The sequence below is a fragment of the Lathamus discolor genome, chromosome 12 (genome assembly GCF_037157495.1).
Source record: "Lathamus discolor isolate bLatDis1 chromosome 12, bLatDis1.hap1, whole genome shotgun sequence".
NCBI classification, from domain to species: Eukaryota; Metazoa; Chordata; class Aves; order Psittaciformes; family Psittacidae; genus Lathamus; species Lathamus discolor.
The window spans coordinates 1,887,054-1,914,893 of record NC_088895.1 but is presented as its reverse complement, the minus strand read 5'-3'; the positions used below and the strand labels follow the sequence as shown (position 1 = coordinate 1,914,893).

General features: G+C 46.6%; 2 protein-coding genes and 1 long non-coding RNA gene across 5 annotated transcripts in view; 1 reads left to right on the top strand and 2 right to left on the bottom strand.

Moving 5' to 3' along the window:
• Window positions 1-408: 408 nt before the first annotated feature.
• On the bottom strand, window positions 409-18,691 carry FBXO21 (F-box protein 21). Of its 2 annotated transcripts, none has more exons than XM_065693011.1 (12): window positions 18,300-18,676; window positions 15,651-15,786; window positions 14,856-14,950; window positions 12,961-13,082; window positions 11,017-11,163; window positions 10,031-10,164; window positions 9,710-9,846; window positions 8,778-8,954; window positions 7,877-8,009; window positions 5,135-5,325; window positions 4,082-4,239; window positions 409-1,064 (listed from the first exon to the last, which is right to left on the bottom strand). In XM_065693011.1, the coding sequence occupies exons 1-12, from the start codon at window positions 18,533-18,535 to the stop codon at window positions 886-888; spliced, it is 1,845 nt and encodes a 614-aa protein (XP_065549083.1). In that variant the 5' UTR covers window positions 18,536-18,676; the 3' UTR covers window positions 409-885. The 2 variants fall into 2 exon arrangements, 1 of the variants encoding a protein (XP_065549083.1); XR_010615676.1 differs by lacking the exon at window positions 409-1,064 and adding an exon at window positions 4,836-4,929 and having other exon boundaries at window positions 4,155-4,239; window positions 18,300-18,691.
• A 112-nt stretch (window positions 18,692-18,803) lies between these two features.
• LOC136021125 (uncharacterized) lies at window positions 18,804-23,705 on the top strand. The gene is made up of 3 exons (XR_010615677.1): window positions 18,804-19,171; window positions 19,347-19,805; window positions 23,572-23,705. It is a non-coding gene; the product is annotated as an uncharacterized LOC136021125 (long non-coding RNA).
• Window positions 19,982-27,840, bottom strand: part of NOS1 (nitric oxide synthase 1) — a 76,324-nt gene continuing 68,465 nt past the window's right edge. For both annotated transcript variants that reach the window (XM_065693009.1, XM_065693010.1), the window contains exon 29: window positions 19,982-27,381. In XM_065693009.1, the coding sequence (XP_065549081.1) occupies window positions 27,366-27,381 (16 nt within the window). In that variant the 3' untranslated portion in view covers window positions 19,982-27,365. The remainder of the gene's footprint in view (window positions 27,382-27,840) is intronic.

Genomic DNA, 27,840 nt, shown 5'->3' with positions numbered 1-27,840 from the left:
AGTGAGAGGAGAAAGACTGACCCCGAGGTTTCCATGAAACAGTGCCATGAGATTCAAAATCATCCTGGGAGCACTCATAGCTGTGCCACAGATCCTGCCCTGGACATAAATGATGACCAAAAAACAAAGCAAGAACGTGGACTGCATATGTTTAGCAGGCAAGGGAAAGGGCTAGAAGCTCATCTTCAGCATTAGGAAAGTTTGTGTCATCAGCAAGGTGGCCAAGTGGACCTCAGTGTTACCAGTGCTCTGGCCATGCCTGGAAGCTTAGCTACTACTGGTTTTGTTGCTGGGGCTCTTTCCCAGGCCTGTAAGGATATTCAGAATTGGAATGGTAGCTCTATGAACAATCAGACTACAGAGGTGGAGCAAAATTTGACCAAGAATTCAGACTGGAGGAGACAACAGTGAAACGTAAAGAGACTTTAAAAACTATCACCTGCATGAGATTAAAACATTAAAAAAAACAAACAGAACACAACCAAACAAAACCCACATCACTGCAAGGACAAGCAACTTCCTTCCCTGGAAGAGTGACTTCTTCCATATTCCACACCAGGGATCTCACCGAGTTGACCTTCTAGTCAAGACAATCACACAACAAGTAGTATGTGCAAATCCTTCCAGAGGACAACACGCTTTCCAACACGACTGTCCCTGCAAGATCCTCAAGCTTGGCCTCAACTACCAATGTGTTCCTGTGCCTTTGGGCCAGAATGGGCAGGCAGGCAACAGAAAGATGCTATAGCACCAGTTAACAAAGTTCAATGCAATTTTCAATGCATTAAGCCAAAGGATTGTCACCAAACTTGCCTTCCATGCAAGTTTTGCTAAGAGGGTAAAGCTACACTCCAGCTGCTTCTGTCCTCAAGGTGCCTTCTGCATTCACTCCTTGCCTGAATTGTAGATCTTCTGAACTGTGGCACGTGTGAGCTCCAGATCCTCTGGGTACCGAATTTCTAGCTCAGTATTTGCTAGGTAGTGAATACCAGTAAACTCTGAGAAGTAGCGGCCGATGTCTGGGTGAGGGATCTCCCGAGGCTCAGAGTTGTATTCCAGGTTCTCTGTTAGGAAAGGGAACAATGGGTTATCACCTCATAAAATGGCCTACTGCAAGGCAATAAATCCTGCACCTCTCTTAAGTCTTCCTTCTGTCTCTACAAACACCACATCTTGATGCTTTAAAGACAAAAAGCTAATCCAGGAAACTACACAGAGTGCACCACTAGAGTTGCTCCGGAGCCTCGTCTCCTAAGAGATGCTGACCCCATCTACTAGCAGTATGAAAACTGTTTTATGCCCGAGACTACATTGTCTGACATCAGGTTAAAGTAGCAGGATGCTGGCCTGCTCCTACTCATTCAGAGGTCCTGGTTGTAAGCACAGGGAGAAGCTGCCACAGTGAGCTCTCTACCACAAACCCCATGAGAGATCCAGTTGCTAGAAGATATCCTTCTCAGTTGCTCCAAGGGGAGGCTGACTGCACAGGGTTGTCCTGGCAGAGGAGCCGAGTGCTTTCTTGCTCTAAGTCACCAGCCTGGTTTCAAGCATATCTCACACAGCAAAATTAAGTTCTCTAAATCCAAACTTCCCTGAGTTAAGAGAAAATCCCTAAGAACACCACACCGATTCCTTCCCAGAGCAGCCCATTTCCTCCTCTGTACAAGATAACCTGACTAAGCACAACAGTAAACAGTGCAGAAGTACTGGCATTAAACCACAAAGGGAACCCAAGCTGAGGGCCCCTTTGCTCCTGCAGTGTTTGCATAAAGCAGTGTGACTGGGAGGCAGCCCAGCACTAAATCACATGTCCAGGTGCCCTGCAGCAGTCCCCAGATGATGTCAGTTCCACCAGCACGGTGCCAGACACACAGGTAGAAATCAAAGCTGCTGAAGTCCCAAAGTCTGACTGATCTGCAAGGTAGGGTGGGAACGAGATGGGATGCATTCAGGAATAATTCATGTCTCAAACTATTCAGTTCACTCCAGAGAGCACACAGAAGTTGTATTAATCCATACAGGCGCTTTGAAGCTACTGTAGGTCTGTGTGCAGCCAAAAGCACAAGCACTTTCTACACTTCAGTGGGCTGGTGCAGTCCTTGCAAACTACCTTGTTTGTATACTGCACCACTGCAGAAGACAACTGACACTCCAATATGCTCTGCAGAAGCACAGCTGAGCACTGAGCTGTGAACAGAGGGGAAAACGCTGTGATGAAACAGAAGCTGGCAGGGGAGAAGAGTCTGAGTTTGGCACTAGGTGGGGAGCCTGAGAAACATGCTGAATAGCATGTTCTGAGCCAGGTACCTGGCCTGGGCTGCCACAAAGCAAACAAAAAAGGCGAGAATGGGCAGGTAGACATCAAACTCACTGTATGAAGCAGGTGGTTTAGAATTAGCTACAGCTCAACCTATAAATATACAGGAAGGACTCAAACTGAGGTGCAGTTATTTATAATAAGCTTGAGGTTATTTCTGAACTGCTTAGCTAAAACTCTGCATTACTTAAGATTCTTTCAGTAAAAAACTATCACCCCCTCCCCAAAGTCAGGTCATTAAGTTATGAAATAGACCCTTCCCAAGTGATCTGAGGATCTATTTTAGAGGGGATTTCATCAGCAAGATTTCAGCAAGCAAGGACAAACCTTTCAATGGCAATATCAAACCAGTTATATGCCACAGACACAACAGTGTCACCTACAGCTTGGCTAAAATAAACTGTCCTCTGCAGTCAGTATATTTTTTGTCTAATTGTTTATAAACAAGTATAAGATGCATATTTTATTATATATTATGAATACATTATTCTATACTTCTTCCCTGTGAGGGTGCTGAGGCGCTGGCAGAGGGTACCCAGAAAAGCTGTGGCTGCCCCATCCCTGGCAGTGTTCAAGGCAAGGTTGGACACAGGGGCTTGGAGCAAGCTGCTCCAGTGGAAGGTGTCCCTGCCTGTGGCAGAGGGTTGAAACTGGAGGAGCTTTAAGGTCCCTTCTAACCCAAACCATTCTATGATTGTATGACTCTATAGTCTAATATCAAGAATTTCTGGGCTTTAAGACCCTGAGAGGTCAAGTACTGCCTAATAAGAGCCCTAAGAAGCTGCAATATTCCCAGTCCCCACTTCATCTACTGAATATGAAGTCTCAGGACACTAGGAAGCACCTGCACTTCACACATGCAAAGGTAGGAGAGTGTCCCCTCCTGTAAAAACACCTCTTGGTCACATAAGGGATTAGAATGTTCTAGAGAGCACCCCTAGTGAAAGAGCTGAACTGCATTTTGTTCAACATTTCCACTCCAGCAGCTTCCACATCTCTTAGCAAAATACAATCAGGCTGTGCAGCTGTCCTGCCAGCTGGATGGGATGCCTCTGGATCAGAGGGAGAAGAACAAACATGAGTCAAAGGAACGCTCTGTTTACAGTGTACAGAGTTACAGATTTATTATTTTTCCTTTTGAACCTCAGTTCAACACTTCCTCCTGTGTCCTAACCTCATATTCTGTCCATCAGACAAGAATTTCCTTTCTTATGGTATACTGCATGAAGAGTGAGTGACAAAGATCTCTACACTGCTTTGCAGTTGTAAAGACATTAATTTTTGTCCTGTTTTTATGCGAGGTGGCACTAAATCCATGCTACCTGTGCTCTTGGCACATAGTGTCTTGATGACAGCTGCTCAGAACCATGCCCTGAACAAGCAAAGCTTATTTGCTCCCTCACTAAATCCTATTTTGAGGTCCTGCCCAAAGCACAATATGATTTCAAAGAGTAAGAGCTACTGACATAACTTCAGAGTGCAGTAAAAGATAAGTGACTTCTTTCAAAAGCAGCAATCATGGTTTACACAATAAAAACAATCACATCCAAAACACGCTTCTTGGGCAAGAGATTACACCAGAGTGGTCCTTAAAATTCATTCATGGACAGCAAACAAAGCAGGCCGTGATTCAAAATAATTTTCCTTCCTACCTCAATCTTAACTTACGGTTTCTATTTCATACTTAAAAGAGTTAATCCCTTAAACATCCCTTTCTCCTAATGTACTTCTAAAATGGACAGTAAACACAGGAGACTTACTCACCTTGAGCAGCATATCTGCAAGAGCCATCTTCCACTAGCACATTGTAGAAAGGCTGGTGGGGGCCATGTGGAAGGCTGTGGACGTTCATGTTCCGGATCCATTCATGCCCCATCATGCAAGCAGGATCCCATCCATAAATCACACAGTTGTAGCCATATCTGAAGAAATAGCACACCAAAGACTGTGAGAGCTCCAGAGCCAGCTCTTGTCTGTCAAGACTAATACAGCACAAACAGGACAGGAACCTCCTGTCAGGTGGCACAAAAAGATTGTGTGTGTATTTGGAGGCTGGAGAAATGACCAGGAGTGACTGGATAAACAGACAGGAACAAACAGCTGAGGACAAAGGAAAACCAAATGTGAGCAAGTTAAAAAGAGAATGGGAAAAAGACTCTAAGCCAGCAAACAGGAGGACAGGAAACAATAGGGAAGGACTCAACCATCCTGCTGTGTTGTGCGATGACTCTGTGCCCATCACACAGATGTGGTAATCCCAGTACTGAACTCCCAGAACCAAAGCCGTCATTATTTTCAGCATATTTATGCAATTCATCATGAGGTATTGTAACTGTCACTACTGATGCCCTTAAATATGTTCCACATGTCGAGTCAGAGGAGTAGCTGAAGCAACACAGAGCTGGCATGTCACTCCGACAGAGTAGTACAGACAGGGACACAAAGCCTCTGTGCAATGCAGGAAGAGGGGATAATAATAGCACAGGGAAAGATCCATAAGCTGTCTTAGGAATCTTACAGTCTCTTTTGAAGTAGATTCTGTTCCATGGTCCCTCATCAGAAACTGATTACTGATGTTTCTTCAAAAACTCTGGGCTGTGGAAATTTTACCTCTGCAAGCAAACAGCAATGAATGCACTTGCTCTCCAATGACAGAACTGCTCTCATTTTCCTACAAGATGCATGGCATAGATACATGGAATGGAAAATGCCATTTGCATCTCCTTGGCAGATAAAACATCTCATTACTGTCAGAACCAACACCTCTGCACTCATCCTTACAGCCTGCTAATATGGGGAAGGTTTTGAAGAGCTCACCTCTTGTGTTTCATTATCAGCCCGATGGAAAAGCAGACTTCTTTGTGTTTCTCATCTGAACGGTGCTTCACCTCAGGTCCCACCTCCTCCTTCCGCCGCTCAATGTGCTCCAGGGTGTGTTGAACTAAGTACCCAACAGCCCCATGCTGGGATGGGTCCAAAGCCTGAATATGCTGCAAGATGTCCAGAACCTTCAGCAACCAAACCAAAAAGACAATCAGAACAAGTCTCTAAAGCAGCCCAACGCTTACGTATATATACAGATATATTACTCAACTTAGCTGGGTCAAAGTGCCCAGGCCTAGAGGTCCACCACACGAGTTTTCCACACAGGACTAAGAACCTCTGCTCTAGGTACACGCTCCCAAGTAGCTCTTTACACTTGCTTAGCTTGCAGAAACTGCACAGTCCTTTTCAAATTGTAAAGCTCCCTACTTCCAAGGAAGGGCACTGTTGAGCACAGTAACTCCTTAAAACTAAGTCGTACAAGCCAGTCATGTCACATTTTGTGACCACAGGGCATTAACAAGACTGTTTCAAGGCTTCTGGAATGTTAATACTGTTGCTAGTCTCCCGACCTGCTGCTGTAAGGTCATTCCAGATGACTTCTGCTGTACTTGTGAAAAAGCATTTTAGTTTAGAAGAGTTCCTCAGCATGTCTGTGGGAGCCTGACAGAGGAAAAACAGGGCAGCATACAAGGACAAAGAATCTCTATGATGCTATACCACATAATAGGGAAAAAGAGACACAGAACCTGCTGTCTCAGGATGACTAAAGAACACTAACTTTAAAAGTGCTCTCAAAGTAGCAAACCAGAACACCAATCCCCGACCAACAGCCTCTGGCACACTGTCAACCATCCACTGCCAAGTTTGTTAGAGGGAGGAAACACAAGTTTTACTCTTTTTCTCTTCCTCCTTGTTCTTAATAAAACTATTGTCTAAACAGGTTGGGAAAAAACAGATATATCTGTCCCAACATCAAATACCTCAAGTGCTGCCACAGTTCCAAAAGCTGACATTTCAGCACCTGGCAAAGGGACTGTCTCCTTGATCACACAAGGAAGTTTTGGTCATTCTAAGTTCAGAGCAGCAGCAGTAGAATAGAAATCTCAGGCTGCCGAGCATGAACATCAGCCATTGATTCAGAGAAAGAAGAGGTGAATAATAAGGCATAAGAAGAAGCAGCACAGCTCAGGCTTCTTGGCCACCATCATTCTTTGGCTGGCATCTTGAGAAGGATGAGAGAATCCTGGAAAATCCTACAGAAAGGGGAAGGCCTGACAGTGACCAGAGCTGCCAGATTCTTGGCTATTTAATTTACTGTTATTTGCTAAAATTTAGGACAACATTCTGTGTGGCTTGGCTTAACTTGTAAAATTTCATACCACTTGCCATAAATCTGGCAGACCTCTATTAAATCTGGTATCTTCTCTTCTGTCAGACACAGAGCATTCTCTCTGGCTGGCTAAAACCCTACCCAATAGCCTGGAACAAGTGGATGCAATACTGCAAAGTCTAAATTTGCACATTTTCAGTGCATCTGGCAATGTGCTGCACAGAAATCACATGAAAACTCAGCCATGAAGTTGTATTATTTGCTCTGAGGGGCAGCAAAATGCAAGTAGATGAAGCCTTGGTGCTTTACAAACACATCACTGAGTGCCAGAAAGGCAAAGAAAGATCTTGCAGTGTCTCGCTTAGCTGTCCCTTATATACACACAGCTGCTATTTCAGCTTAGTGAGTCCCCTCTGTACGCAATGTCTTAGTTTGTGCTGGTTTTAATGTGGTGATCCTAAAACTTCCTGCTATAAGAAAGCAAGGGCGAGCTTAGCACAGTTTATTCTTCAAAAAGAAGGCAGCTTCTCCAGCAGTCCTGAACTTCAGTGACCTTGGTGGAAAGAGCTTTATCTTCTGTTCAGCTGTACAGCCAATAATCCTGCCTCCTCACCCAAACTTCACTTTTGGAAATGGCACAGGCATTGTCCATGTGTGTGAGCTTCACTGAAGCAGTACAAGGAGTTTTCACTAGGGAACACCTCTTTGCTGTAGTGACACACTAAAGAAACAATACTTTAAGTTACATACTTCTTCCCTGTGCCTTAATTCAGTGAAAGGCACAGAGATGATCTAGACAACTTAGATAACTTGTAAGTCTCAGCATCTTCTTTCCCACATTCACAAGACAGCAGCACTCAAGTTGCTAAGGTAAAGGTGGTATTAAGAAAGAATCCCAAGGAAAGAATATTAAGCTGCTTTTTCACAAGAGCTACTGACTGTGTGGCTAAGGTTTCAGAGAATAGCTTTGGTTGTGTTTTTAAAAGATAATTTCCTGTAAGTTTTTTAATAAGGTAATTGCTTTTATATGAGCCCAGCAAGAGTTTTACCACCACTACTACAATCCAGGTGTAAATCAGAATGCTCTTATAACTTGCAGCTAAAGTCCATAACATTGGTTGCAAGATAAGCTGTCAGGCTTGGGCAGTAAATCATAAATTATGACTCAGACTTGATGGTGCTCACAAGTTTCCTCTAGGGCAAGCAAGCAAGCATCATCCTCCTTTCCCTGCTTCATAGAGTAGAAATTGATTCTCTGAAATGTGATAACTCATTCAATTGTATTTATCATAGAAACAACTCATGGCAGACTGTAATGCAAGCTGACGTAGTCCAAAAATCAATAGACCAGTGTTAATAGTACTTAAGTCTATTAGAAAACATACAACCAAGTGGCAGGATACCTTTTCTGGCCAGATTCCCAGGTGGAAGTATAACCTAGCCTGGAGCATTAGATGCTGCACATTGTCCGGATACATGGCCAGGTACAGATCCAACGAGTCTCTCAAGAGCTGGTAAGACTGATCAGTGCTTTCTCTGCCAGCAGAAAAGAAACTGAGTTGTAAGGCTAGCTCTTTAACCGCCGTCCCCAGTCCTCTGATGTACATAGACAGTCACCAAAAATGATGCTATAGGTACAGGCATGCTCATTCAGTAAGAGTGACTCCAGCACTGACCATCACTCACAGCATCCGACAGCCTGCTCAGCAGGAAAAATGCTACAACGTGACTTTTGACTGGAATCTATCCTCCCACTTCATTAATATTCTACTTGGTCAAATAATCCTACATACATAATTAGCTCTCCCAGCCATTTCCTTTTGAAATCTGTTTTTGTTCCCCTACCTTAATTACCCCTAAAGCAATTCTTTCACTCTGTGATTTCTGACTATGTGATTATCAGGGGCAACTGAAAACAAACCCAGATGTTTGTTACAAACATACAAACCAAACGTATCTTTAAAATTGCCCATTTGAGCAGTGGGTTGCGCTTACCAGGTCATAATGAAGGTCTCTATGCAACGGTGGACAGTGCCTATCAGTTTTTCACAAAGCAAAAAGAGATCTGTCCATTTTCTTGATGAGAACTAGGTTTATTAAATATTCTTGTTTCCACACAATATGACTGCAGGTGATTAAAAGCAACTAGAGAATGGAACATGACATACAGAATTTAAGATCCCCTGGGGTGACTGACATGTTTCTAAAGCACTCACACACTGCAAGGAAGAAGTATCACACATGCAGACAGAACACTCTAGGCCCTTTCTTCCAGAGGCCTGACAGGCCTGATGATCAACTCACCGCTTCCCAAGGTTTAAGAGATTCCCCACCATCCGCTGCAAGACCTCTTTTGAAGTCACCACTCCATAGAATTCTTCTGTCACATGGTGGCCAATAAGGTACTCACACTCCTTCACTGTCAGCTGCTTCCCCTTCCCAAAGGCATCAATGTAGGTGTAGTCAAAGATATCAGTGCTTCTAAGGAAACAAGGGAGCTAAATTGTGATGATAGGTCTCATGATTTAGCAGGATTTCCTATTTCTGTGCTTCCCTCAGCACTTTGTTGTTAGCAAGTCTCATTCTTACCACAGCTCTCTCCTAAAAAGAGATTACCTGGTACTTTCTCTCTCCTCTTAGCTGCTGCTTCAGATAAACATATATGGGAAGAGACAGAACAACTACAGGGACATTTCACTCCATCATGCCAGTTCTTTCCTTCAGGTTTGCTGTATCTATTGCTAGATTATATTATGACAGCGTACGTGTATGACATCTGACGCCTAATGGCAAAAGGGTCTCTTGGACTGCTGATGTCATTCACAAGCCACAGAGCTCTGTAAATTGATCACGATCTGGTCAAAGACATGCTCTGCACTGACTCAGAGAATTAAATGAATGTCCAGAACAGCAACAGTGGCCTGCAGCAACTGTTCTGTACGGAAGGTTAAATGAAATCAGCACCTTTTTTCTTCTTTTCAGCTTTTCATAATTTTCTTAAGTAAGAGAACCATTACCTCATGGTTACTATTATTGCACACAGGAAATCTGTTACCATTTATCAGCAGCACAGTTCGGTTCTGGGAAAACTTCTGTAGAGGTCTGATCTTTTCCTCCATATAGGTTATAATTACAGTAAGAAAATAATCCAACATTCTGGTATAGGTCTGGACTTGTAAATCCCTTTTGGCTTTTATTACTGTGGGCATAACTTCAAAATTCAGCAGGCCACTTACCCTTCCTTTCCTTGACACCATCGCAGCAGAAAATGGCTAGGGAAGTTCACTGGTTCAAGTTTGACTCCCAGCTGCCTGGCAATTGTTAAATACAGCACAGACAAGCTGATGGGAATCCCTGTCCTGCGGATCAAAACCTGAGGATAAAACCACGATAAAACCATGAGGAAAAAACAGAAAACCCCAACGCTTGATTTTACACATGAAAATACACCAACTTGACAGAGCATTATTTGTCTGACTATATTCAGACAGATAAAACACCATAAATGGATGTCTCAAGCCTTGTAGTCTCCTGGTTTTTGCCTAACGTGCACGTACCTGGTGAATGTATGAATTCAGGGAGTTGTAGTAATCCAGCTCATTTCCTTTGTATTTCAACTGCTCATACAGGACACAGTTCATAGCATCAAGCACCTGTCGTTGAAGCTCCACTTCTGGAATCAGGATCTCTCCTAAAAATACATGCAATGAAATAAAGACTGACAAAACAAGCGTACTTAACCTTCACGCAATGAACCTTATACCTGAATTTTGCCCAGGGACTAAGGACGTTAAGACAATTCAGATAGTGAAGAGACTGGCTGGAGTTTACCATGGCAGTGCTGTAGAGCTCTGCTCACATCATGGCATGGCTCAGTGGATCACCCTGCAACTAAGCTGTGCGATAGCAACTCCTCGCTTCCTTCTGTGGCTGAAGGACTGGATCCTAACCACCCTGTGCCAGCACAGCACTGCAGCTTGGACACATCACACTGCCTGGGCATGGGGAGTGTGCTTTCACTGCTTGAGAGTCCCAGGTTGGCCACACCAGATATACAGGTACAGACAGATCACCCATTCATCCATTTGACAGACAGCAAACATTTAACAGTGCTTATTAATAAACCAAAGAGCAATATGCTGCCTGACCTCTGGAGATGTTAAAGCACCTACCTTTTCTACTGCTGTTGACTTTGAGACTTGCAGAGGAAAAGAGGTCAATCCCAGGGAGCCCCTCAGCTAAGCTATACATATCAGGACTATTTAAGCCTTCAGGTACAAATGGGGGGGGGGGGGGAAGGAAAAGAGAACACCCCTCCTAATTCTTTTTGCTTAGACAGCATCAGATGGACTGACAAATCTGGGCTACTGGGGCCCCGGGGCTACTGCCTGACTGCTGGTTCAGGCAAATATGAGAATACACTTGCCAGGGAATAAAGTCCAACAGCTCTTTAAGCATCAGTAACTCAGCAGCTTCACCTTCTCTGCCTTTATCTAGGCTTACAGAAATGCTCTGCAGCAAAGCCTGTGTTTATGTACAGTACCTGCCTTGGAAGCCAAGCTGGGGTGCCTCGGGTTCCTCGTCCGCAGCACTTTGCGCACTTTATCTGTGATATCATCCACTTGTGCCTGGACACTTTTTAAGCAGATGTCTGACAGGGGGTTGCAGTACTGATCAATTAAAACAGCACCTGCAAAAAACAAGCTATATAAGAAACAGGACTTCAGTTTTTTCTTGGCTTAGTTTCCCCTGCTCTAAATTCTAGGCATGCAGCAAGCAATTGCAGCAGAACATAAGAGCTTTCCTTTTAAAATCTGCAGTCATTTATTGGATTTGTCACATAAAATGCAAAGAATAAGCTGACATGAGAAATACCAATCCAATTCAGTATTCTCTCCACCATCTGGAAGGGAAAGCAATAGATTCGTACATTGAGCAGGTATGCTGCTAGACCAGGCTTAACCAGCCAGCCCTCTGGTCACACTGCATCTCCTGGCGTCCTCCCAATCTACAATGGTTTTTATTCAGAGCCTGAAATCATATCAACTTCATTATTGCTTCAGTACTGACTTCTTCTTGCCACATCCTCCATAGCTATCATTCTTATCATTCCCTTTTCTGCTACCTTCATCTTTCTCTTCCACACCTGCTCTCCATCTTCATGTCAGAAATCCACTATTACAGGAGAGATTGTCATTTTCCTTCTGCCCAAGCCTTCCCTGTCAAACTTCTGCAAGAAAAGAATGGCCCTTTCTCAGAATCGTGTTTGTCATCTTGTCACCACTGTTCTTTCCCACCTTTTTTAACCTTTGGCATCAACTGTATTCATCTGCAAGAATTTTGCCTGGATGCAAGATTGCTCTTCCAGCTTCCCACATGCTTTGATAATGTCCATGACAGGCATGTATTCAAAGCTTTCAGCAGGGGCCCAGGCAACATCTTCTTCCCCCGCCCCTCCAAAGCGCTCCCCATGCTGACCAGGTGAAACTTCGGAAAAGACTATGCGTTGGTGCTGTAACAGTACCTCCACAGCAGACAAGTGCATGTATTTGTGACCCATACGATCAAGTCACACAATTAACTGCTTCAGTTATTTCCAGAAAAGGCTACTTCTAGCTTTCCCTTCTTTCCCTACCACAGTCTCTTCTTCAAATTCTATTGCCACTAACAAGAACCAGCTTTGGTGATGGAGACTCTTTAGTATGACATTTTTGAGGTACGTATCAGGAGTAAGGGACTCTTCTACAGACACTGGCAGCTTTTGATCCATTCAGAAGACTATATTCTCCACAGAAAGCTTCAAGAGGAGAATAATTCACCAGACTAAGGACATTAATAGCAGAAAAGCCTTTTCTTTCCTCGTATCGGGTGCATGTGCCTTCCCACCCTTTGACTGGACTTCCATCTATCCCCCAGCTCTACACTGCACAGCTTCAATAGCAAATAGCTCCCGAGAGAAAAATCACAATGCACAAGCTCCAAGCTGCAACAATTCCCCCTGCCTGCAGGTTCCTCCTTGCCTTTATCTGAGAAGCTCTTGGCAAAGGAGATAAGAGGGAGCTGACTTGAAATCAAATCAATTGGTCTGGTAGGGCCCTATTCAGGCCGTCAGCCACAGTTAAAATGCTTCTGAAATATCAGCTAATGAGGATGCTGAGCTACTGCTGATTTCTTCAATGTATTATTCAAGACTCAAATAGAAGTGTTTAACATTTTCTTCATTGCTTTTCAGCTCATCTGTCCATAGGCAATGATTCAAGCACACAGCACTGTCAGAAGCTAATGTAAACCTGACATTCCCATACAACACTGTGCAACCACTGCAGGCTTTTAAGGATTTCAGCTACGTCAACAACGCAAACTCAATTCTCAATCATTGTCTAAAGGCTAGTTGAAATATAAGCAAGGAAGGCTCTTTCCAAGTAAAAGAACAATGACGGAAAGCTGCCATTAGGTGCTCTGCATGGGATTTGTGCCAAAGACTTACCCTCCAGAAATGACTGCCGATCAGTTGGGCGCTGAAGATATTCCTTCAGGTTTTTCAGTATGTTCTGTTGCCGTAAGAAGTAGAGAATTTTCTTTGCATAGTACTTCCAGGTGAGACCTTTCCTGCACGTTTAAATACAGAAAGCAGTACTGCCCTAAACAGGCACCTTAAGGGTGAGCATTTGGTTTCACTTCTCCAGTGAACACAGGTTTACAAGTTAAGACTATTGCTTTGCTAAACTAGTTTGATAACACTGTTATAAGTGAAGAGTCAACAAAAAAAATTAAGTGTTAAAAGGAAGTTTGTCATCAAAAAAGCACAGTATAAGCAAAACATTGCTGCTATCATCTCTGTTTTTTAACCTATCACCAATATGTAATCTTGAGAGGACACAGTATCATGGGGAACAACACAGATCCTAACCCAAGCAGCTCAGGAAGACCTGATTGAGTCCTGATTTCATTTGTAAAACATTACCCTCTGAATGGATCCCTCCAGAGTCAATCTTAAAAGTATCCTCTCACCGTCAAAGCTCTGGCCTTTAGCAATAGTCCACCCAGTGCCTCACTGAGCACTTTTACACCAAGTAGTTAGGAATGGCACAAAGCCCTGGCCCCCAAAAAACCCAAAGGGAGAATTTCACTGATGCCCATGCTCTGCCCCTGCTGTGTTTAAAACAAGACAAGTTTCCTTCTTCAGAAATCACCCTCTGTCCCTGCTTATATTTCCTCTCCTCCAGGCTGCAAGTCAGATCAGCCTTCTCCGTACTTCTGCACAGAACAATCATAACACTTTATCCTCTTTCCAATAAATTGGGATGCTCAATAGGGACAACTGCTTTAGTGGGATATCTTCCAGGGAAATGATTTAGCCTAATGCTCCTGAATGGCAATAACTACAGTTTAATCAGGGTGTAATTAGCATCAGTTCTGCTTTATGGGGAGGCATTTGGCCAGTGCAAAGGCTCAAAGGCTTTTTAACCAGTTGTCAAATGAGAGATGTTTTGTCCCAGTTCAAACAGAGAGGGTAATAAAATGGATGTGAAAAGTCAAAAAATGAGATGATTGCCATTCCAGTTATGTTCTTCCAAGCTCTACTAACAGTCCCTTTAACGAAGGCTATTAGACTGCATCAAGAGCAATCTATTGCTGCTTCGCATCACAGCAAAATCAGCATGGTTTATATGCTACCTGCAGAAAAAGCTTCTAGTAAAGCAGTGACTTATCTTGCCCAGTGTTAACCACGCTGATGAGAATATCCAGGCAGATGCAAGCCAGAAGTTTTATTGACCTGCTTGGCATTTCACCTGTGTGAATAATTTATAGAGCTGCAAATTTTGCAATGGCTGAATTCAACTCAGTTGCTTATATGCAAAGATTGCACTGACCTATTATAGCCAAAAAAAGCAACAAGAGGCAAAAAAACAGATGCTGTAGTTTCATGACACAGGGGTTCATGCTTCTCATCGAGTATTCCTGCTTCCCTTCTGTTCTGTGTCCTCATCTGCAAATGACTTCAGCAAACTGATCCAGGTTTAAATAAAAAAAGGAATCTGAGGATGCCCTTCAGTCAAAACTACTACAGAGGAAAGGGTGCATGGACCATTGTCCCAAGAGATGTCATGAACTGACAAAGAAATAAGCCACAAACAGTAACACAAAGCCAGAGGAACTCCATCTTGTAGAACAGTCTTCACGATTTCTCCTGGAAATATTACATTTATTCTGAAACTAAACTCATAGCAATACTCCCCAGCCTTGGTAGGCCTGGGGATGTTGTTTTATCAGAGTTAAAGGAGGACAGAAGCTGAGGTCAGGCATCCACCACAGTGATGTTCTCCTTCAACCACTGAAAGGAGAAAAATCCCTTCCATTCCTAACCCCTCACTCTCTTACCTTCCTTCCATGTTAAGGATACACATCAGCTCATCCTCAAAAAAGTGACTTGGGCACCCAAGAGTCTCAATGTCACTGAATCCATCACAGGGAACCTGCCAAGGCAGAGAGTGAATTACGCAAAGCACAGCAGATTCTTCTCAAAAGAAGATAATTTCATAAGAGGTCTCAAAACCAAGTTTTTTTTCTAGTTTTTTAAATTTATGTGTCCAGTTCACCAAGTATTTATAGTCTCTACTCTATGGATTTATTATAAGGATCCACTGATAGCCACACAGCAGCATCTTACAGCAATCTGAACTAACTACTACAGCATTCAGGGTTCCTACAGCGGATGTATGGAGCAGCACAAGCACACTAGATCTTATGTGTATCTTCAACACAGTGAACCTGTGCTTGGTTGTGTTTCCAAATGACTTCTGACAACTCACAGGACACATTCTTGCACAAGGCCTGCAGTGAGATAGACTCATAGGCTGTGGTATGTCAATAAACTATTGGTCCTTCACAAGTTCCCAGAGCCAGGTCTGAACATGCAGCAATGAGCAAAGAGCTTTTAAAGCTGCAGCAGCAGCTGAATGCGATATGCAGAGTGTGCTTTGGAATCTATGCACCTCTGCATTTTGAACTCCTTCCCTTTTTGGCTGGTGATGGAGCATTTTCATACAAAGTGAAGGAATACAAAATTTCTGATGGCATAGTTGAAAAGATGTGAAGAGAGAGGGAAGAGAAACTAATAAAAAAATACTAAACAAGTAGCTGGGCTGTTGCACATACTTATGCAAGATAACTTACGTGTTCTGAAAAGAACCTTTTGGAGAATGAAGCTACAATTCTTTGGGCTTCCAGGCCAGCATTGTGCCGTGCTTTGTATTCTTCAAGCCAGCTAACACCATCTGTGTGACTATAGTATTTCAGCAGCGATGGCCATCTACACAAGAAGACATAATACATTCATTAGTATTCCCACATAACCAAGAACCACTAAAACTCTGAAATGTTCTTATTGTAAGCATGTGACGTGAAGAGCTGAGACACTGCCAAGACACAGCACAACTTTAAATGTAATTGTACAAATTAAGCCAATGACTCAAGCACCAAAGCATAAACCCAACTGATTTTGTTGATTACTTAATGGTTAGTTAAAATTAAGGTCTCCTGAAGCCTGTTCAGCAGGAAACCTTCAAAAGGTCAGACTCTAGGTATTTCAATACCTAAATATCCTATACACTTTCAATATGTCCTCTAGAGCTTTGCAAGATCAACACAGGTATCACACTGGCAGACAAGAGGCAGTGCTTTATAATAAATAACGAAGTTTGGCATTCTGAAGCAGTATGACATGTAAACTAACTTGTCATCTAACAGAATGAGAATTCATTGTCTGTGCTTTTCCTCCTGCCTTGTGGGTTTAATTAAAGAGATGCACAAAACAGAGCTCCCTCTATTGCCCTTGCTGGTGGCAACATCTACTGGAGGAAACCAGAATCTGAAGTCAAAACTGTTCATTCTTAATACAACAAATTATGAACTCCCCGCCACACACACACCTTCCTTGTAGAAGAAAGTTGTACCTGTTTTAATGAGTCCAAAAGTGCAAAAGCTAGAACACATTCCACAGTTTACTAAGCAGTGCTTCAAGGTTCAATTGAAAACCTAACTTCAGGTAATGTTTTGGGGGCTATTAGAGCCAGCACCTAGCACAATAAAACGCCAGCACAGCAATACCCACAGCTGCTCTGAAAATACCAAGATCATTTGTGTATGAAACATGAAGAAGAATAAGTGCAGATGGAAGAAACCTGAGAGAAACGCCTCTTGTAATTTATAGGGATGTTTATATCAGATACTGGGATTCTGTTAATATTAATAGGTTTTTATAAAACATTTTCCTTTAACTACATGGATTGCCTTAGGTTCTTTTCAGATTTTTTACATATATATATATGCATATATATAGTTTCATGCATCTACATATATTTATTTTTACAACTAGAGAAAAGGCCAAATGTTTAGACCACTACTTCTGTACAAAAATCATTACCAACTGACCAAACCACAGTTATGTCCATCCACACATGGAGAATATTTTACTACCAGTTAATCATAAAACTCCACAGCAATTGCAGGTACAAAATAAAGTCAAAGACTAACCAAATAACTTCCCATTACATAACAACCTCTCTGCTGATGGCTCCCCAGCCATTCACCTGCTGCTGAAATGCAGCCACATCGTAATAACAATTACAATCATTTATTTTAGGATGAGAAAGAGTAATTTCTGGGGTTGAAATGATATTGAAAATGTTACAAAGATGAAGCGCAATTACTCACGATGGAATCCAGCCAGGACGACAAGGTCAACGTGCAAACTCCTGCCAAAAGTTCTATTATCAAAGCCAGAGGAGAACAGCAGCATGTGCTAATCACCCACCACACTCCATTTCAGCTGCTGGATCTCACCCATTTGTAACATTTCAGGTTCACTTCAGAAATTAGAGGCACTGAATTGGTGACAGGATCTGGCCACAGCTCAGTGAACTGGGGAAGCTGTAACGGTTCAGTAGCCTTTTTCACCCATGAAAAGAGAATAATTCTCTCATTTGAGGAAGCCAAGTGGCAATTAAGAAAAGCAATATTGCTACTTTTCCTGTGCCAAAACACAGACAAAACCAGGTAGCAGATGAGCATGCCCTATTCTAGATAGGTTGGCAGCCCTAGTGAAGGAGTGGTGTTTCTAGGACTGCTGAAACCAGTGTAGCATAAGCTTTACTCCCAGCTAAAGCATTAACAGCTTCACCGATTACAACCCAACTATGCCCTCATCAGGCACCCTATAACCACCTTTGGGGGAAACTAAACTCAGGAGCAGCAAAAGTCAATCCAAAGGATTTTGGTTTCTGTGAAAATAGCTCTCCCAAAGGCACTATAAATAAGCACTACTGCTGTAAAACATCAGTCCTGCAACAGGACAAGCCTTGGCAGTTGTTCTGGAAGCCGTTAGCCGCTAGTGGGGCCTGGGAGGCCCATCAACACCACCAGTGTGTGTGGCCCTACACCCAAACCAGCGCCAGACCCCAGGCTGCACGTGGGGACTGCAGGCAGCCCGAGTGCTACGGAAAGCGTTGCGAGGACACATCTCCTCCGAGAGGCTCAGCCCGGTCCCACCCCATGGGACCGAGGAGCTGAAGCCGCCCCGCAACAGCCCCTGCTCGGGAAGCACATCCGCATCCCACCCGTTAGATAAAGCCACTGGGCTCGCCCAGCCCATGCTGGGCTCAGCATGCACCTTACGGAGCTGGGAAGGGAAAAGGGACAGGGATGGCGTGAGGCCAGGCCCCATCACCCCGGGAGCACCGGGGCCCTCCCGGCCCAAGGAGCCCTTAGCACCGCTCCGGGGTGGCCCGGCCCCGCTGCCCCCCCTCGCCAGGCCGCGGGGCCTACCTGAGGCGGAAGCGCTCCCGCCACACCTTGCCGCGGGGCTGGCACGCCTCACGCAGCCGGCGGCAGGTGCACGACACCCGCCCGATGTCGGCGGCTCCCAGCACGTCGCAGCAGAGGATCAGCTCCAGCAGCTCCCCGGGCAGGTCCGTCAGGCCCATCCTGTCACCGTCCGCCTCCGCCGGGCCCCGCGGCACCGCCGGCCCCGCGGCCGGGGCCGGACTCTCCGCCGCCGCCATCTTGGATGTTTACCTGCGCGACCCCCAGCGGGAGGGGTGAGGGAGCGTCTGCAGCTTCCGGCGGAGGCACGGCCCGGGGAGCGTCTGCCAAGTGCCGCCGCCTGGAGAAGCGTAGAGCGCGGCCGCCCGTTCCCTTTGCAGGCGCTAGGGAGCGTCCGGCAAGGGCCGCGGGGCGCAGCGGGGCGCGCCGACTCGCCTGGTGAAGGGCAGCGGCGGAGCCCGGGGAGCGTCTGCAAAGTTCCTACCCCCACGACAGGCGGTGCCAGCCCCCGTAGTGGGACCTCCGGTCGCTCCAAACGCCGTGTGCCCCGGCACTAGGAGACCGGGGCCGGTCCGGTGTCCCGGGCAGGCGGCAGGGAGCCGGGGGGGTTGTGCCCGCCCGCCCTGGGCTCACAGAGTGTGTGGGGCGTTATCTGAGGTACCGCTGCCGCCATGGCTGCACGTTAGCACATGCATGCCTAAGGTGACACCGCCTCCATCGCTGAGGTGGCACCCGAGGTAATGCCGCCGCCATGGCACCCCCGCGGGGGCTGAGGTAACCCCGGCACGGCCCGTGAGGTGACTCCAAGGTGGCTGCTGCCCTGCCCGGGGTAACGGCGTGGCGATGGCTGAGGTGACACCGCTGCCATGGCGGAGGTGAGAGCACCAGGGTGTGCGGTGCCCCCGCCGCCATGGCTGACACCATCACGGTGTGAGGTGACCCGGCCGCCATGGCTGAGGTGAGACCTCCACAGTGTCCAGGGTCATGTCACTGCTATGGCCAAGGTGTAACTGCAGCAATGTCCAAGGTAAAACTACCTCCGTGTGCCAGGTAACACTATGGCCGTGCTCCCCTCACCAGCCTGGCCCTGCAGGGCTCACCGGCGGAGCATCCCCGCACTCCTGCACATGGATTCCTTCATCCTGTCTCCTGCTCCTTGCGGACAACTTAAGGATCTTTCTGTCCTGATCACGTCCATGTCCTGCTGCTCTTCAGGGATCACTGGGATGTCTGTTTAAATAAAGGCGGATTTGTACCCCCTGCAACAGCACGCTACCTCCCCATGTCAAAAGCCATGGCCACACTGCTGGTTCACTGTCCTGGCCACATGCAGCCATTCTCTTTGCCCAGGTCTCTCGGGTCCTGCCTGCAGCACTGCAGCTGTGTTCTTCTGGCTCCAGCACCAAAAGCTGCCCTGGACTGTGTGCAGACGTCCCTGCTTGCCTGGCTGCGGCATTTTCCTGATGGACATGCTATAGATGATGTGACACATGCCATGCTGTGACTCAGGTAACCTTACAAGAAAGTGTTTGTCTTGAAGATAAATACATATTGCTGATTGACGCCACTGTCCTATTTATAGTGCCCTGGCATTACTGGTAGCAAACCAGAGCAACACTGAGACATCGGGAGAGCCATACCAGCGTTAATACCTTAGAGACAAGAGAAGAACGAGGTCCACTGGGTTTTAGTTCACTTTTTTATTTTGACTGTAATGCAAACAGGCATAAGTATTCCATAAAATCAGAAGATTGGAACTATACAGAAAGAGGTGCATGCTTTAGAACAATGTGGATATCTTGCAAACAGAGCCAGAGTCAGTCCGAGAGAGGGGGCTCGAGTACATTGTACGAATGGCAGAGATTTTAGCAGCATTGAGAGCTCAGAGGTAGGGGAAAACCATGTTTGTAACCACTTAAAGCACTGGTATGATCAAATACAACACCAGCTCATCCATCCCACCTCCCACCGTCCCCACCCCTTTGCTCCTCAGAAGAAACCTACCTCAGGATCACGCAAAAAGCTACAAAATAAGCTACACCCCCCCCCCCCATACCTGTCTTATGGGATGCAAAGTGAGAGTAAAGACAACGTGCCAGTGTTAAATCATGGCATCATTTGATAAACCAAATGAAGGCACAGTGACATGAGGAGGTGCTGAGGGGAGGGAGGAAGGAGCAGGAGGACCAGAGAGCAGCGAGAGGTTGGAGTCCCTTCCAGCACAGCAGAATTTACTCACATCTGCAGATGTTGAGAAGAGGTTTAGGAAACCTCTGCCATGGAAAGTTTGGGAGTTGCCTGCCCCAAAGCTGCCACCCTTCACAGACCGGTCCCCTTCCTCATCATGGCATCAGGGAAAAAGGCCATCAGGAGGAAACTAATCCAAACCAACCTTTGAGGCTTATGCTTTTCAAAGGTGCCTAAGGGAATCGCGGGACTAAATCCCTGTTCCTATTACAAAGATGAATTAGCACTGAATATCAGAATCCCTGGGTGGCTGGAAACTCATGTTTCTAACTCCATTCAATCTAAAGAGCAATGAGTCCTGGCTGAAAGTCATCTTCCTCTGTTCATCTGCTGCCTGGGGAATTATGCACACTCTGGAAGAGCTGGGGATGGTGCTGCAGACCAGGGAATCTATTCTCAAGCTCTTTTCAGCATACAAATCCCAGGGCTGTTTGAAGGCATCTCAAGGCAGCAGAGCACGTTTAACCTTGGGAATTGTGGACATTTGCCTATTGTGTAGAATTCTAGCAAAGCAGAAACTGGGCATTGAATTTCACTGGCTTCAAAGCCATCACTTCAATGCTGTGCACGGGGAGATGCTGAAACACCATCTTCTGTTTGCGGACATCCTGTCGAGTATTGTAAAACGTATTTTGTCAAGACGTGATTCCATGCCACAATCACACAGAGAGAAAGAGAATAAAGCAGGCTCAGAAGCAAGTAGCATTAACGTCTCTTGTTGGAGCTGAATATGTATTAAGGCAGTTTTGTTGCCCTTGGAAAATCTTTAAATCTCTGTTAGCAATTCTTATGAGAACAAAATACGTGATTGAATCCAAAACAATCTGATACGCTTTTTGTTGGCTTTCTCCACCCGAAACCAACACATGAAAACAAAGCAACAAAAAGAAGCCCCAAATCTTTTGCTCTTTTAGATCATCTCTTTCAGTATTTACCCTTTAATTTTTTAAAGCATTAAGGATACTTATGGAAATAAAATGCTTTGCCCAGTGTTATTCACCCACTTCCCCACCATGGTAGCAAGGCATAGCTGCAAAGCCTTGGCCTGTGGGCTCCTGTCCAACAAGAGATGCTCAGGACAAGGCTCACTGGTTTGAATCCCTTTCTTTTAAAGTGCTTCCTCCCTCCTCTCTCCCTGAAATCTGGCCAGGTAGGAAGATGAATAAGGCAGGAAAGCAGCAGCCCTCACGGTAACGTGCTCCCATTGCTAAACAAGCTGCGACCTCTCCGCTATGGGCTCACAATCTGTTGGGTTTTGTTTGCTTGGTTGTTATTTTCCCCTGTGATTTCAATGGCTCAAACTTCCATCACAGCCAAACATCTGTAGGGGTGGAGGCCAAGCCTTTCTAGTCTGCTTCATTCCTGGCACAGCAGGAAAAAGGTGTATCTGTATCACAGTGCTTAAATATTTCATGAGTTACCCATGCTAAAAGCAAGCCAATGTCTGGGAAAGTCTGTTTTACTCGTGGAACCAAGTGCTTTAAAGCAGAAATCTCATTAGCTTTCTCCCACTCCCCTGATTTGCTGTTAAATACACACAACCATATGGAAGAAGCCAAAGCTCAGATCTCCCTGTCAAAGGGAGATTTCAAATGGGTTACTAGAGTCATGCATTGCAGGCAAGTGCAGATAGACACACACAAAATCACTGCCATCATGAAACTGCTGCTGCTGTGAAAGCCTGATCCTGCAAGCTGCTGAAATCCCTAGTGCCACTGAAGCGTGTGGAAGGTGTTCTGTATCTGGGAGGACTCAGATCCAAGTTCAGGAGTACAGTTTTCAAGAGCATTCAGCACTGGCCAAATTTTGCTCCTCCTGTTACAGCAAAAGAAATCATTGTACCAAAACCAGAGTTATAGCAAAGTGGAATGGTCCTGAAAATGTGTCTCCATCTGTTCTGTAAAGGGACTGTACTCCCCTCTGGAACTATCAAAGCGATTGCAAAGTTATCAGAGCAATTCTGAAGCTGAGAGCTCATCCCCAGTGAAAACAGGAGCAAAATCTTGTTTTGAGCATAAAAATTCTCCTTCCAGAGAGAACTGGGAACTCTCTGCAGCTCTCCCACAGGTATGAATCAGAGGAGTGAATGGCCTCAGTGGTCATCAGTTGCGGGGCAGCAGCTTTAACTTGGGCTTGGTGCAAGGCCATGAAGCTTCAAGCACAAACTCTCCTCATGCTGCCAGCTTAATAAAACCATGGTCTCCAGTACATGGTAGGTGTTTACGGACCTGTGGTGCTTCAGAAGGTGGTGTCCAGTTTTCACCCACACCTTGCACTGCCTCCATATACCCATCAAACCCCTTCACTGGGAGACTTAAGTTCAGAGCACGTCTGTAGGTTTGCTCTCAGTTATCCCAGGGGCAATTTGCCCATCAAGAATTTCACTTATCAATTGAAGTCACTGTTCCCCTCAGCCCCCAGTCTCTGTGTGCGAGGAGCATTATTGGAGAGAGCAAGAACAGGAGTACAGCCCTAGTACAATAGTCTCATCCCAGCCCAAGGCACTGCAAGTCCATTGCCATTCCCAGGACTCACCCTTGCCAAGCAGCTCACTGCACCTTTTGGCTGGGCAGACAGGGCTGAGAAAGGAGGGATCTCTGGAGGGAAGTGGTAAAGGGAGCATGGGATACAGCCTGGGATGGGGTGAGAGGCATCACATACTAACAGTAAAGGAACAAACGGAGCAACCACAGACTGAACACAGATTCAAGCAGCTCCTGTCTCTTCCCATCTCCTCTTCTGCATGGGTACAATCACTCAGGACACACCTGCAAGTTGTGTTGCATGGATGCATTGGCTCACACTACTCTGGGTGTAAACAGAGTCCCCCACTCGCCCCTGGGATGTGTAGGCGCAGGATGGCAGAGGGAGCTCAAACCCATTTCTCTGGCCAGTATGGACATGGCTGGCTCAGCTCCTCTAATTTCAATGATCTCAGGCCCACCCAGCACTGACCATGGAGTCATCTCCCTGAGTCTGCTTCTGAGGGCAGAAGTCTCATTATTTTCCTGCTGTCTCTCATAAACAGAGCAACAACAGACTCCCAGGCAGTCCTTCTGGGGAGATGAAACCTTTGAAGTCATCAACAACGCAGGCAGTAAACACCCTTGCACTGAGTGAAGAACTTATTTTTCCCTGCTAGTGGACACAGCGGGTTGGAAAAACAGAGAATCATTTCCCATGAGTTTTCAAGGTCAGGTAATAACTTTCTGTGGACGTTTGAAAGACCTATGAATTAAAATCTTTGCCCCACCTCCACCCCCCCTTCATAGTGTCTTGAAAATCAAATCTCCTGTTTAGAGAAGACCCTCTTTATGTTTAATATCCGGGGAGCAAACAGGAGCAAAGCTGCTCAAAACGGGCAGTGGTGGTGGTAGACATCCTCCAGGAGAGGAACTCGGACACTGGATCAGGCTGGGTGTCATCAGGCCCAGCACCCCTCACCTCAGGGGCCGTGTGGGGCTGTGCAGGAGCCTGGCTGGGCAGCAGGCACCTGGAGGTGACAGATCGGTGAACCAAGTGCCCAAGAGGCGCATGACACCCTGGAGCAGCTCACAGCACTACTCTGTGGCTGACCCCACCTCTCTCTCTGCTGCTTATCCATGCCAGAGCTATTGTAGCTACAGCCACACATCAGAAATGTCACACCGACATGAGCAGGGTGTAGACAACTGGAGGAAGAGCCGCATTTGTGGAATGATAAAGCAGATCCACAAATTGATTTTCCCCTTTCCTGTGGGAGAAAATGAAGCACGAGGGGAGTGTGAAGCCCCTGCAGGTGAGAGGATGGAGAAGCTGAGATGTCTGAGACTGACTCAACAAAAACCAGTGAATCAAAATCCCCAGTGGTGCAGCTCATGAGGAGCAAATGGTCCATTTCAAGCAGAGGGAGCAGAAAGGCAGCTCAGAGCCCTGGGGGACATATGAACCAGAGTCATGGACCTTCATGCAGGAAGGGTGTTTCTTCTCCAGGGCCAGGCAAAGAGGCTGCCCTTAAAACAGCATATCCCTTCCAAAGCGCTCTGAAGGACTCACCTTCCTGATGCCTGGTGAACTTGAGGGGGCTCTAGCTGTCTGTGACACAAGCCCCTGCACGGATCCCACTGAAGGCAAGGCACAGGCCCCATTCCCTTCTCCGCTGTGTTTCCCCACTGCTTTCACTGACAGCTTGGGTGGAAGGGGAATATGGAGGTGGGAAGCTTTGGGGTACAGGGAAAGCAAGTCAATTCATCTCAGACACAGACTCCAGCATCAGTATGTATTCCAGATGGGAGGTGATACAGGACAGGAGAAACCTAATTGCCAGCAACACATGATGAGCTGGGAAAAGGACAAAAGCAAGGGCATTTCTTGGGGCGCTACCTGCTCTTCAGGTTGCATCACTCTTTCTACTATAAGGAGAACCAGAGCACAAGTCTACAGCCACAAGCAAATCTCCCAAAAGAAGGGGATGAGTTTGATGTTTTTCCCTTTAGCTCTGTTTCTGCAGCCACAGGACTGAGGGTTAGGACCAGGCTTGTTCTATGTTCACAGCTCTAGGGCTGTTTTCCACAGACAGCAAAGGGACCCAGCTCCCCCACCCCACTGCCTGCCCTGGGATTAAGGCACAACCCACAGAGGGGGACTATGGGCTGCCCTTTTTCCTCTCCTGTCCAGTTTTCACCTCCCGGTGGCACAGTCCCCCGGCAATGACACAAACGTGCCCTCGCACCCGGCTCCAAACCCCGCTCTGGCCACAGAGTGGCAGCATCCATTCGTAATTTCCACCACTCTGGTGGGAGCAGCAAAACCGAGACTTGGAGCTCAATTTAGTGCCTTTTGCTCCTGGATTTGGGATTGGAGCTGTTTCAAGCATTCAGGGAGTCAAGGCTGCAGAAGATGATCACAGTACGGGGAGACATGGCTAGCCAAGCATCAGGAAAGAGCAGGAAGTCCTGGCTGAGAGTGGGTATAACGGCACAGCCTGGGGCCGGGGGAGCCAGAGCAGCTTGTACCATGGGCTGGGAGAGCAGCAAACCTCCTGCAGGTTTTTGTTCTGGCTTTGACATAGGGTGGCTAATCTCTGCCCTTTGAAACAAACTCACCATTGCAGCTCCTGGACAAGCCCTCTGCTGTCACCGCTTTTGGTGTTTTGCTCCATAGAAGTATCAGCATAGAGTTCATCAGAGCAAGGGCAGGAGGAAAGGATGGGCATCTCCTACATCTGCCAACCCCATATCCCTGCCTCCAGCAAAAGCTGCAGCCATGCTGTGCTGTCCTTGTCCTGGCAATAAGGGAGGACAAACCTTTTCCAAGATGAGGAAGAGAGGAGGAGGAGGAAGGACACCAAAGGTCATGTATGCTTTACCTTGCAGACAGCTTTTCTCTGTTAGAGGGATGATACCTTCCTGTGATCATGTTAACAGACTGCTTTTGGGGCCAGGTTTCTGCAGCAAGGCTGAGGTGTGAGCCTGCCAGAGCCCAGAGTCACGCAGCATCTTTGCAGCCCATCTCACCTCTCTTCTCACATGAGATGTCCCAGCAGACACAGCTTGTGCCGCTGGCAGCTGGGGCAGAGCCTACAGAGGGGGCTGGCTTGTCACCAAGATGCCACGTGTATTTCTCAGGTCACTCCGTGCTGGCACTTTCTGCTCCTGAAGGTGTGGAAGAGGCTGGGCTCTGCTGTCCCAGAGCTGCTCATGGGACTGTGCTAAGATGGAGATGATGCTGTCTTTGGGCTTTCAAGAGTCCTTGGTCAGCACATCCTCCTCAAGGAGCAGGAGCCTCCGTAACCCTCCAAGTGCTGCCTTCCAAATAGGAGATGCCTCTTGCAGTGGGGTTGGGGTTCCTTCTCTCCCACCCTCGTGGCTTTTCAGTCTCACCTGGGAGAGGGTTCACACATTCACAGCATGCAGAGCTCTGGAATGCAGCCAGTACCTCAATCTGTTCCATCAGCATCATTGCTGCAGGTCACACACCTCCTGTAAAGCCCTCCAGAGGACAGCCTGGCCAAGCAGCTGTCAATGGCATGAGTTTTTCCCCAGCATACACATCAGCCTGTGTATTTGATGCTTGCTTCTCTGTGGGAGGACTCCTGCCAGCAAAAGTAGGGGTTGAGCAAAAGGAGAGGCTCGTGGGGAACAAGGAGCAGAGAAGGAGGCAAACATAGCACAGAATCCATTTAGGAGAAATCATGACATGTGGATAAGAGACATCCCACCCTTGGGATCAAAACAGACACTTGTATCCAGGCTGCTTGGGGGTGAACCAAGTTCATAGGCACGAGGGCATCACACATCATCTGCCCCAGCTTCAGGCATATGCCCAGGGCTGTATAAGTCCAAAGAAAAGCCATGAAAATGCAAGGATTCAGCCAAGCCCCGAGCTGGGGAGAGGGGGAACTCTGGTCAAGCAACAAGACGTAGCCATTGCCCAGCCCCTGCCACCTCTGCTGTCCCACTGAACACCAAAATGTGGATGATCACAAAGGTGATTTCATGCAGCTGCAAAATGCCCTCATGAGAAGGAGAAATGTGGAGTTCTGTTAAGAGCCACTGCAGGTTATAAAGCCATCGTACTTCAGTGGGGAAGTCCAGGGAAGGGAAAGGGGGTGAAAAGAAATGGCCACAGGACAAGAGCAAGAGAAAGAGGAAGAAAAGGAAATATAAATCATCATCATCATCATCATCAGGACACAACGACAGGACAAGAGACAGAGCGCTTTCCATGGGCAGTTCCCCGCGGAAAAGGAGCCACCGTGTCCGTGAGATACAAAACCCTCCGGCTGGAGGGGGCAGCAGGAGCCGGGACTGGTTTGGCATCCCCTTGGGGTGAAGGGTCCAGTTAGGAGCAGAAAACCCTGCAAGGGAAAGGGGAGAGAGGCTGGGCTTAGTGAGAGCAGGGAGGAGCAGCGGAACACTCGATAAGGACCTTCCCAGGGACCATGTAGTAGACAGGAATTTACAGTGCCCTTTGCAACTGTGTAAAGCGGACGGAGAGGTAACCTTTATCCCGACCTAGAGGTGGGAAACTGAGGCACTCTGTATGCAGTGCAGATCCCAGAGTATGTGCTGTGTTGGAGAAAAATTCCTACCCAATCTCAGGGATGTTGGGAAACCCACTCTGGGTCAGCAGGGCACTACATGGCACAGCCAGGAGTGCAGGGAAGGTATTTGCAACCCAGGTTACTGAGGGCCAGGACAAGGAGGAAGATCCATGCAGCTGCCCATCCTTTATCCTAAATAATCCTTCTGCTCAGCCAGGGAAAATCCCACCACGGCTGAGCTGAGCAAATGGCAGGACATGGTAGAGCAGAAAC

Coding starts and splice junctions, on each gene's coding strand:
- FBXO21 (XM_065693011.1), bottom strand. CDS start 18,535: ATGGCGGCGGCGGAGAGTCCGGCCCCGGCCGCGGGGCCGGCGGTGCCG. Junction 8,955..9,709: donor TGGTGTCAAGGAAAGGAAGG/GTAAGTGGCCTG, acceptor TTGTTTCCTTAG/AAGCACTGATATCTTTGACT. Junction 5,326..7,876: donor TGGGAATCTGGCCAGAAAAG/GTATCCTGCCAC, acceptor TGGTTGCTGAAG/GTTCTGGACATCTTGCAGCA.